We start from the raw sequence: 12,355 nt of genomic DNA, 5'->3' as shown, positions 1-12,355 counted from the left end.
GAAGCAAATATTAATGTGCGCTATTTCCTTTCCTCAAGGACCAATTTTTGTTTCAGGACCGCCTTTACAACTAACTATACGCTGCATATGTATTGGTTTCGGAGGAAATGAAACAGCGCAGTAATTGTCTCACATCTCGGTGGACACTCGAACCGCGCCGTAAGGAAGGGAGGTAGGCGGGATTGAAAGAAGAAAACTAGACAGAGGGTCCGTAGTGGAGGGCTCCAGAATAATTTCAGCCACCTGGGGATCTTTAACGGGCACTGACAACGCAGAGCACACGAGTGCTTTTGCGGTTTCACCTCCGCGAACGGTTAAGCCTGATAGGTTGCGAAAGCGAGCGCAGCACCTCTAACGGAAGGAACGCGGCGCGCCGCGTCTAAAGAAGGAACGCAGTGCGCCGCGTCTACAGGTCACGCCTGGCTACCGGCCGCCGCTGCGCGACGATTCGACTTGGTAGCCCATCTCTCACCCTTGTATGACGTCACGCTATGACGTCACTAGGCATGGCACGACGTCAGAGGTCATCCTAATGGTAAGCGTGGCTACAGGCCGCCGCTGCTCGACGACTCGACTTAGTAGCCCATCTCTCACTTTGGTATGACGTCAGAGGTCATTATAAAGGTCAAAAGTGGCTACCGGCCGCCGCTACGCGAAAGGCCGTTCATGAGCGTAGTATTGCTTTCGCAATAAAATACTCTGTGGAGAGGCACCCGACTGCAAACAATATTTTGTAGGGCGTAACCCATAGCTGCGCGATGTAACGCTTTTTAAAGGCCTTGGCTGAGATTAGATGCAGCGCGCTGTATATTAGCTTTGTTGTGAAAAAAAAAACACAGAACAATATAATTTCTGTCCTGCATGCAGCACGAAAGATTCATGCACAATAAATCAATTAACACAATTTATTTTTTTCCGATATTCCCCGAGGACACCAGTTCAACTGCTTGTTTCTTTGCGCTACGTTTTTACCTTTCAAATATGAACCAACAAGTCCAAGCATATACCCTTCAACTGCTTGTTCGTGATGCTGAGCATGCTCGCGCTTGTTTTTCTGACGATACTCCCAGGTGCTTGGTTTTTTGCTGATCCGTGTTTAGTTTATTCGTCATACTGTACGCACCAACGTAAACTAGATCTAGTTTAGTAACATTGGTGTAGACACCCTTGCAGCCGAACGATGTAAGAAGATGAGGAAGAAGAATGGCCGATCTGCCGGAAGCTTCTCCCGCTAGCCTTCCGACGTCTTCTCTTGGACTGACAAAGACCGAAGGTTCATTGAGGGGCTCAGACCGCGTGGAACCACCCTACGGCGTAGGCGCCTTCCAGCTTCTTGCCCTGTTGAGCCTCAGTCTCACAGGCGGAGTCTTTCTGCTCCACGACGAGAGTTTCAGGCTGACCGCTGTCGCCATGGACCATTGGTGCCGCCGACCACCCAACTTCACGAACGTTAGCGTGGCCAACTGGAAGCGCATGGCCATACCGCAGGACGAGAACGGACAACACAGTCACTGCACTGTACGTGATCCGCCGGATGGCGGGAGCATGGCTCGCGTGGTTCCTTGCACTTCGTGGGAGTACGACCACCGGACGTACGGCCACAACATCGTCAGCGAATGGAACCTCGTGTGTGACAGGCGATGGCTCATCGACCTCGCCAAGGTGATCTACTCGGCCTCCGCCATGGTATCGCTACCTCTGCTTGGTGCGCTAGCGGACCGCGTCGGTAGAAAGCCCGTCATCTTCATCGCCGTGCCAGTGGTTCTAGCAGCCGGCGGTGCCATCAACCTGCCCATTAACTTCCCGACCTTCGTGGCTGTGCGCGCCATCGTATCGATATCGACTAGCGCCCTGGTGCCTCCGCTGCTGTCGCTTGTGTACGAAGTGTCACCTGTGGAGAAAATCCCGGCGTACAATGTAGGAGCCTGGATGTTTTCCTTGCTGCTAGTTTCCTCTACCTTCACGGCTGTCACGCTAGCCGGGAGTGGTTGGTCAGCGGTCCAACTCGGGCTCATGGTGCCAACGAGCCTTCTGATGCTGTTGTACTACACCGTCGATGAGCCAATGACCTGGCTTTTGGCACACGGCGACGTTAAGAAAGCCCAGCGCGCCGCGTTGCGCGCGGCAAAGGTGAACAGAGCATGCACCGATAGCTGCCACGAATCTTTCGTGTGCCTCCTCTTGGCCAGCAGTGGTGACTGCGCCCAGCAGCAAACAGGAGTCCTCGTCTTCTGCTCCAAGCAATTTCGGACTCGCACTGTGCTGTTGGCTTACGGGTGGATGGCACTGGCCTACTCCTTCACCACTGTCGTCTCCAACGATGTCCCATTGAGTGACATCGCAAGCGTCATGTCCATGGTTCTATCAGTCGTCGCTGGCGTCCTTGCCGCATTTTGCGTTCCCTACGTCGGCTTCAAGTTTGTCCTGGTCGTCTCGGCGATTGCGTTCAGCTTGTCATCGGCGCTTATGGCCAACATCTTCACGATAGACGTGGCACACCTGCGCGACTCTCTGACGTTAGTGGCGCATGCGGCAGGAAACGTCGCTGTAATGATGTTCTTCGCTCCAGCAATGTTTTGCTATCCTGTTGCGGTGCATTGCATGGCAATCGGTGGTGGGCTTGCGTGGAGTCGCCTGGGTGTCATTCTGGGTCGGCTGAGCCCGCTCGTTCTTGTCGGCCGTCGCGTTGAACTGCAACTGACCGTCACAGCCGTTGCGATGGCACTCTTCGCACTCATTGTCAAGTTGCTCCCTAACGAGGCCGACTGGAAGCGACGGCGCCCTCCCGCCGGAGTGAAACCTGATACGGACGTGACAGGCCAGGACTTGAGGCAAGTTGTGCAGCAATCTTCGACGGCGGTGCCGCAACCACCGGTGCGCAAGTCGCGCTCGACGACACGAAGCCCAGTCAAGCCTCCATCAAGACGGAACTCATTGCGGCGCTCACGTTCCCCGATACCGACTGGCCTGTAGCACAAAACGGACTGCAGAGTATGCTTCTACCCAGCACTGATCCGCTGTCTCGCTGGTTGGTTTCCTGGCGTATTTTGTTAAATATGTTGAAACGCGAACAAGTCGTTGCGGAGCATGGACTATGACAAAAGGGCGTTATTGTTTTTTATTTCGCCGAAGTTCACACAATTTTCTAGCTACCTTGATTCCTGACACGAACCGCTTTAAACTCCAGGATATAATGCACCAGAACTTTGAGTAGCTGAACTTTTATAAAAGAACCCACCACCTGCACGCAGCACATCTAGACTCTGACCATGGATATGTCGCTGGCGAACGATTAACCGCATGCTGGGGCTTGTATGCGCGGACATTGCATCTTTGAAAGTTTTCTGTACACTGTTTGCCTTCTGCACGTAGATCCAGCTTTGGTTTGCTCGAGTGCTACTTATAGCCATTGTTGCCACCTCCAGCGTGTATTAAGTGAAGTTGCGAAGGGAACCTGTAGCACATCATGTGATGCCACAGTGTTTCGTGATCTTTCACAAGGCTTGTATATCGAAAGCAAGCCTCAACAATAGCAAGGCTCTGCCCAGAAGGCAGCCAGTGACCGTTGATGTATTATTGTTGTGAATGTGAAATTCCCGTCGTTACACTTTTTGAATTTTAGGTTGGAGAAAATGAATTCTAACCTGTCTTTATCATGACTGAAAGAGAACGTTTATGCTTAAAATTGTGGCTGGCTTTGTCAGTTTGTCTGCCATGCTAGAGGTGACCCGATTTATCGGGAGTGGTTGTAGTCGCGCGCGTTTTACGTTGTTCGAGATAGTCAATGGTGATACAGGCGGCTGCTGTCGGAAGTTCGTAGCCACCTTTAAATCGAGTCCGGGTGATAGGCATAAGTGGTAATTTCATTTCATTTCATTTATTTTCCTTAAAGGCCCGGTGACGGGCATTACATAAGGGGTGGGTACAATATTCGTTGGCGGCAAGTGTTAACACGATGACAAATGAGCATGAAGATTATCAGCGAAGGTCGCGGAGCACATGATGGCTGCAATGTCGCTGGGAAGGCCGTTCCAGTCCACAATGGTACGGGGGAAAAATGAGGCTGCAAAAGTAACCGTGCGGGAACGTGGTCGAGAAACTTGGAAAGGATGAGAAGTGCGATGAGATATGCGGGTTGGCGGGACGATGTAGGGTGCGCAGGAAAGTGAACTGTGGTAGAATTTGTAGAATAAGCAAAGGCTGGCGATGCGACGGCGAACTGAGAGGAGTGATAACCCGGATTTATCTTTCAACCCTGACACACTGATGTCGTAGGAATATGAAGAATGAATGAATCTGGCTGCTCTGTTTTGTACTGCTTCAAGTGCGTTGATAAGGTAAGCATGATGCGGGCTCCAAATAGGTGAGGCATATTCTAATTTTGTTCTGACAAGTGTTTTGTATGCTAATAATTTTACATGATCGGGGGCATGGCGGAGATGACGTCGTAAAAAACCTAGTGTTCTATTAGCAGATGAGATAATATTAGTGATGTGGGCACTCCAGGACAAGTCGTTACGTTGAGTGGGCAAGGGAGCAGCCATTGCGCCAGCATGGCTAACACGCATCTGTTCTTCGCACCCCAGGCGTTCCTGTCCCTGGCGACGTGTTGCCTGCTTGCTTCGCAGCCAGTCACACTTCATGAAGCTGGCTGTCTACCCGATGCCGATGCGACCGATCGCTGTTGCCACGCATGCGCCTACATCGCGGAACAATCTCCTGTCATCGTACCAGATATCAGGCTCTTCGCTACCACAGCGACACCGCAGCAGCCTGAACACTTAAAGGCCCTGCAGCCCGTCACCATCTTCAGTGGGCAAGGGAGCAGCCATTGCGCCAGCATGGCTAACACGCATCTGTTCTTCGCACCCCAGGTGTGTAACCGGCACTCTCTTTTCGTTAAGAAAAACGATAACAGATTCCTTATTTCGCTCCCTTGCCCAAGGGTGATCTGTGCTGTTGCCCGCGATTGCTTTGACTCTGCATATCTGTTGCTATGCTGCGGCGACGTCGAGTCCAACCCTGGTCCCAACACACGTACCGCCTCTGCCTCTAATGATCCGGAACACGATTCTCAGCAAATGAATGAGATAATTAAATTACTTAAAGGCATTGACAAAAAAACGTCTCAACTCACGACTGGCCAAACTAAACTGAGTGCAGACGTTAACACAATCAAATCAAGCCAGGCAGTCCTCGAAACTAAGTTGGTTGACGTGTTCAACCGTTTGGAACTGATTGAAAGCAAATGCAAAACTCTGGAAACCCTAGAACTCGACGTCGCCGCAACTCAAGATACTGTCGAACAGCTGACTTCGCGACAGTATGAATTACAGGCTCGTATAGATGACCTTGAAGACCGTTCACGACGGAACAATTTAATCTTACGCGGTATACCCGACGCACGTGAAACCTGGGAACAGACTGAACAAAAAATTATCACTGCATTTTCAACTTCTTTAGGCACTGATTTTGATCAACCGGTCATTGAGCGCGCCCACAGGATAGGTACGTTTTCACATCAGAAATGTCGGCCTGTAGTTATCCGGTTCGGCTCATTTAAAGACCGTGGCACAATACTAGCATGTCGAGCTAAACTTAAAACTAACAACATTTCTGTATCAGAGGATTTTTCGCCAGCAACCCGTAACGCGCGCCAGCAACTTACTAATTTCGCTAAAAGCCTGCCTCAGTCGCCAAAGTTCCAGCTTCGTTACAACAAACTCTACGTTAACAATAAGTGCTACATGTACGACAGCGTGACAAACAACATCGAACTGATAAAGGAATTTCCCACCGAAGTACCCGAAGAGGACACACCGCGGTCGCCTTCATCAAATGCCCAAAACACCGAAAACGCCCTGTAGCATCACGAGAGGGGACGTGGGCAGTCGTCGCCTTCACCACGCACATCTGTTCTTTTCGCTAACGTAAGAAGTATCGTAAACAAACGTGACGCATTTCATTCCGTAGCTGACACGTGTAACGCAGGTATTATTGCACTTACTGAAACATGGCTTCATTCTAACATTCGTAACACCGAAATTTTCCACAACTCATCCCGATACACTTTTTATCGCTGCGACCGCACGTCACGTCAGGGTGGTGGCGTATTACTTGCCATTTGTAAAACACTCCGGTCTTACGCTATTAACATCACAACAGATCTCGAGATTGTCTGGGCATGCGTGGAACTTGGACACTCAAAAATTGTTTTCGGGGTATGCTACCGTCCTCCCAGTCACTCTGCTAACTTCCTCGATGATCGGCACGATGCCATAAATGCTGTTTGCACACGACACCCCCTGGCGCCTGTTTTCTTACTTGGCGACTTCAATCTTCCTAACATATCTTGGTCTTTTGATACCCCAGTTCAGAACCCTTCTTCTAACTTAAGCACCGATTTCTTAAACCTTTGTTCCACTTTTTCCTTTTCCCAACTAGTCTCTCAACCGACAAGAATTACTAATACCACTGCAAACACGCTGGACTTAATACTGACTACCCATCCCGATATGGCCTCAGAAATCACTTACTAACCTGGTCTCAGCGACCATCTATCGCTCTCATTTGACATTTGCATCGTTACTCCCCCAGCTGAGAAGATTTCTAAACACATCCGCGACTATAAAAAAGGTGATTTTCAGGCCATTAACAGGGAACTCGCCGAATTTCTCGATTATTATTGCAACGGGTTTGATGACCGCTCTGTCGATACTAACTGGAATCTATTCGTTACCAAAGTTAAAGAACTAACAGATACATACATACCATTACGGACAATCTGTTCCCACTCGAGAGCCCCGTTGTACAACTCCTATCTTAAACGACTGTCCAATCGAAAAAAACGTTTTTACAGAGTTGCGAAAAGGTCTGGTAGTAACGCAAAATGGGAGGCGTACCGCGAAGCTAATGACGTTTACGTAACTGCACTTAAAAGCTCAAAAAATAATTTTCTTCACAATACACTTCCTAGCATTCTTTCCACTGATCCTAAAAAGTTCTGGCGCATTGTCAACCCCAGCCACAGCGATACCATTAACTTATTAGACGAGAACGGCCTTGCCATCCCAGATACAGAATGCCCAGCGGTACTGAACTCCACATTCTGTAATAACTTTGTTCATTGTACTAACACCATTTTTCCACAAGCGCAGACTTACAACTACATAACTATGGATCCCATTTGCATCGAAGCTTGCGGTATTGAGAAGATTATTGAATCCCTTAATCCATGCTCCAGTCCAGGTACTGACTTAATCAACGCGAAATTTCTTAAGGGTTCTCAGACTTACTGTTCATTGCTGCTTTGCAAGATATTTCAACAGTCCCTCGACACCGGTGCTCTGCCTGCTGACTGGACGGTCGGGAAGGTGGTCCCAATCCATAAATCAGGTAACAAGAATTCACCCCTTAACTACCGTCCCATATCTTTGACAAGTATTCCATGTAAAGTATTGGAGCACATATTATACACAGGTATCGCGAACTTCCTGGAGTCAAATTCATTTTTTACAGACATGCAGCACGGTTTTCGTAAGCGACTGTCTTGCGAAACTCAGTTAGCATCATTTACGCATAAACTTAATCTCATCCTTGATCGCCGCTCAACAGCTGACTGCGTCTTCCTCGACTTCGCAAAAGCCTTCGAAAAGGTATGCCACAAATTACTACTTTTTAAGCTAAGCAAACTAAACCTTGATCCGAGGATTTTTTCCTGGCTCGAATATTTCCTTTGCAACCGCACTCAGTTCGTAACTGCTAACAATGCCACCTCTCCATCAACCCCCGTCCATTCTGGAGTGCCACAGGGATCCGTCTTAGGCCCTCTTTTATTTCTTATTTACATTAATGACCTACCTTCTTGCGTAACCTCTAACATACACTTATTCGCTGATGACTGCGTAATTTTTCGCGAAATTAACGACACTAACGACGTATGCGCTCTACAGAATGATCTATCTGCTATATCTGCATGGTGCAACTTATGGTTAATGCAACTTAATTCTTCTAAATGCAAAGTTTTACGTGTCTCCCGCACATCATCTACTACAGGTGCATATTGTCTAAATAATACCATACTGGAGGCCGTCACGTCATATCGCTACCTCGGAGTTCATATATCTTCCACTCTAAATTGGTCGCTCCATATTAACGTCATAATTAACAACGCTAACAGCATGCTAGGCTACCTACGCCGGAATTTCTCCAATTCCCCTACCTCCCTAAAACTCATGTTATATAAAACCCTTGTCCGTAGTAAACTAGAATACGCATCTGCAATTTGGGACCCCAGTTACGCAAATTCAATTAATGCACTCGAGCTTGTACAAAATAACGCCTCCCGTTTCATCCTACTTAACTTCAATCGTACTGCAAGTGTCACCTCCATGAAAAATACGCTCAACCTCCCACCCTTAGCCTCCCGTCGAAAATTTTCACGGTTATGTTTATTTCATAAAATTTTTTACAACTGTCCCAATCTACGCGATGAATTGATATCTCCTCCGTCTTTCATCTCTCCACGGCTAGATCACGTTCACAAGGTCGGTATAACGTCGCACGAAACAAAAGCTTGTTCTCAGTCGTTCATTCCCCGTACATCAGCAGATTGGAACCACCTTCCCGGATCGACAGCCTGCATTCAAGACATCCTGCGCTTCCGTAACAGTTTAGCTAACATTGTATACTAAGGCTCACAACAAATGTACTTATCATTCTCCATTTCCTTTGTTTACTTTAGTTTCCTTTGTTTGTTCTCTTATCTTGCACTTACATATTATGCTTACTTCTTTTACTGAATTGTATAACCAGGAACATGACGCTTGTATGTTGAATTTTTGTTTTTGTTCACTTTCTGTAATTTGTAACCACTCCCCTCTGAAATGCCTTTGGCCCTGAGGGTATCAATAATAATTAAATAAATAAACAAGGTGACACCTAAATACTTATACGATAGACAAGTCTGTACAGGGACGTTACTAATTACATACGGGAAATAAAGCGGATTATGGCGGCGGTGAAAAGACATACGTTTACACTTATGAGGGTTAAGTTCCATTAACCAAACGTCACACCATTCCTGAGTGCGGTTAAGGTCTTCCTGGAGAGAATTTTGGTCATTAATGGTAGTAACTGAGCGGTAAATGACGCAGTCATCAGCGAACATGCGAATTTTAGAATTGATGTTGCCTGGCAGGTCATTAATATAAATTAAAAACAGAAGTGGACCGAGTACAGAGCCTTGAGGGACACCAGATGTTACAGGAATGGAGTTAGAATTGTGATCGTTAATAGTGACAAACTACGTGCGATTAGCGAGGAATTCTTCTATCCATTCTAAAATATCAGTAGGCAAGTTCAAGTATGACAGTTTTAGTAGTAATCGTTTGTGTGGTACCTTGTCGAACACTTTTGCATAATCTAGGAAGATGGCATCGGTCTGCAGGTTAGTGTCAAGATTAGCATGCAAATCATGAAGAAAAATAGCAAGCTGTGTTTCACATGAGTGACCTTTTCTAAAACCGTGTTGTGACGGAAAGTTGTTAGAGTCGAGGAAGGTCATGATGTTTGTGTAAATGACGTGTTCCATGAGTTTGCAGGGTACGCTTGTAAGAGAAATCGGTCGGTAATTAAGAGGTGAATCTTTCTTGCCTGATTTGAAGACTGGAACGACCTTACCACTTTTCCAGTCATCTGGCATTCGTCCTGATGAGAGTGACTGTGAGAAAAGTAAGCATAAAAATTCAGCAGAAATATCCCTGGTATTCTTCAGGAGCTTGGATTTAATATTGTCAATACCGGATGAAGATGACAGCTTCATATTTTCTATTAGGGACGAAATACCTGATGACAAGAAAATGACTGGTGGCATAGCACAACCTATTTGGGAATGTAGTATCGAAAAAGACCTTTCAGTCTCGTTAGTAAATACAGATGCGAAGGCAGCATTGAAGATGGTGGCACACTCGGCTTCAGTGAAGACTGCACCTGACTCATCTGAGAGCGTTATCTCAGTTGCATGATGTGGGTTTATGACTTGCCAAAATTTTCTCGGGTTACTTTTTAACAGATTGGGTAAGTATGAGTGAAAAAACGTATATTTAGCGTAACGAATAGCGGAGAGATATGATTTTTAGGCCTCGTAGTATTTTGCCCATGCGCAATTCGTACTGCGAAACCTGGCTGAACGGTAAAGACGCTTCTTCTTGTTTTCTAAACGTTTAAGTGTTTTAGTAAACCACGGCTTATGGGAATTTTCCTGAAAACTAAAAAGGGGAATGAACTGATTGGTTAGAATTTCTAGTTTATTTTTGAATAACGACCAGTTTTCTTGAATAGACTGAGAATGAAAACGTGAAGCAAAAACTGGAAAAAACTCATTGAGTTCATTATTAATCATGTCATAATTTCCTTTGTCATAAAGGCGAATAGTTTTATTGAGTTTTCGTCGGCATGTTAGTTTGAGGGAAATGTTAGCATGAATAACTTTGTGGTCGCTGATTTCAGGCAGGTAAGTAATGGGCTGAACACTGTCTGGGTGATTTGTCAATAAGAGGTCTAGGATATTCGCGCAATTATCAGTTACGCGGGTGGGTTCTAGTATAACTTGAGTGAGGTTCATGTTATTGCAGAAATCTAAGAATTCCCTTGCTGCGCTATTATTAGCTATGGGTGTGGTATGGTTTTGCCAGTCAATATTCGGAAAATTAAAATCGCCAAAGAGGAAGACGTGCGAATTAGGGTGCTTTGTGATCAGTCGACTTAGTGTGTTATTAATTTGGCGGGAAAAATCGGGGATGCTGTGAGGTGGCCTGTAACAAACGCCGAGTAGGACTGTGTTAGGTGCAGCGTGGCAGTGTAGCCATAACATTTCTAAACCAGAAGAATCATCTATTAGTGAACTTGAAAGTTCTTGGTGGACAGCTATAAGCACGCCCCCTTTCGAAACAGCTGTAAGCACGCGGTCTTTTCGAAACAGCTGAAAATTTGGCAAGTCGGCTAGTATTTCATTATCTGAGACGTCACCGTTGAGCCAGGTTTCAGTTTCGGGTTCTCTCCCTGTTTACGCCAAATGCCGGACTGGCGCCGTGGAGATCACTTGTCCCGTGAACTAAAAACGTACGGCTTTCCATGCTATGAGAGCTGTCTTAACTGCGGCACTTGGAACTTAAACGCATGTGACATGCGTTTCTAATGAGATTACCTTCCCTTGGCCCGCACTACGGCATCTTAGCGACCGCGTATCATCTGCTACGCGTTTCTTGGTACCCGTTACAGAGTAAAGGCCCGTTCACGCTTGCAAGTTGTACAGGTTGTGCGACCATTTTGGTCCAAAAGTGACAGTCGCCGACCGGTCGCACACTGCTCGATTCCGTAGCTTTGCGACGGTCGGTCGCAAACCACTAAGCAACCAGCGGCGCCGCGAAAGTGAACGGATCCAAGCTTGTTCCACATTCGGTTTCTCGAGGCCGGCAACAGTCAAGATCAACAACTCTCGTTCTGAACGGGACCATTTCAGGAAAGCGACCCGCGAGTCGCCTTAGCAAGTATGAACATGGTACAGCTATAGTCAAGCCGCTCCGTGAGCGCAAGAGATCCTGTCGCAAGCCCTTTGCTACTTGCAAGTGTGAATGGGCCTTGAAGGGCACCAATGACAAGGACAGACGTGCTGTCAAGTCGAACAGCAAGGGGAGAAGCGAGGCTGCACTACATTCTTGTGATTATGATGTGATGCAAACCATACTTCGTTTTTTAGTACCGACGGTTCAGTCGAACTTACGCGCTTTTCGTTATCCGCGAGAATAACAAACCGTACCTGCTGTTCAACGGAAGCCACACTCGCTGCTGTTGGTCCCAGCGTGTGCCTAACGTTGACTCATCCGACCTCGAGCCACTTCTCTGCAGACCGCTGCTTGAATGCTCTGGGGAAAATGATTCGCTCTTGCCTCTGGTTTATTGTGAGGCGCGACTTTTGAGCTGCAACCCAGTTCATTAGACCTTCCTCTTGCAACCTGCGCCAGATGGTCTCGCAGGAGCAACTGAGACCAAGGTCTTCGTGAACCTCCCAGGCGTTCAGAAGGGTCTTCAACCACGGCATCAACAATTAATTCATCTTCAAGCGTTGTACCCCTTGGCTGCCCGTTTCTATAATGCTTTGGCCGCCGCGGTGGTTCAGTGATTATGGCGCACGGCTGCTACAATGCGACATTGATCGCTCAGAGTGACAGAGCCCTGAGAAAAAAAAACTTGCTTAAAATCAGTTGCTGGGCGAGTTGATATTTCATGCTTTCATTCACACGGCGCAAGGACGAACACAGAAAACAGCAATCAATGTCGCATTGTATATTTGGTC

The 12,355-nt window shown here is 47.2% G+C and overlaps 1 protein-coding gene across 1 annotated transcript; it reads left to right on the top strand.

Annotated features, from left to right (window-relative positions):
* Positions 1 to 1,203: 1,203 nt before the first annotated feature.
* Positions 1,204 to 2,973, top strand: LOC149360057 (beta-alanine transporter-like). The gene has a single exon (XM_089567771.1). The coding sequence runs from the start codon at positions 1,204 to 1,206 to the stop codon at positions 2,971 to 2,973; it is 1,770 nt and encodes a 589-aa protein (XP_089423897.1).
* The last annotated feature ends 9,382 nt before the right edge of the window (positions 2,974 to 12,355 follow it).

Source organism: Amblyomma mixtum, chromosome 2 (genome assembly GCF_055824585.1).
Source record: "Amblyomma mixtum isolate Tamu chromosome 2, ASM5582458v1, whole genome shotgun sequence".
In the NCBI taxonomy this organism is placed as follows: Eukaryota; Metazoa; Arthropoda; class Arachnida; order Ixodida; family Ixodidae; genus Amblyomma; species Amblyomma mixtum.
Note: the sequence above shows the minus strand (reverse complement) of the source record. Positions and strands in the feature narration are given on the sequence as shown.

What these genes read in the sequence shown, in the direction of transcription:
- LOC149360057 (XM_089567771.1), top strand. Translation starts at nt 1,204, where the DNA reads ATGGCCGATCTGCCGGAAGCTTCTCCCGCTAGCCTTCCGACGTCTTCT.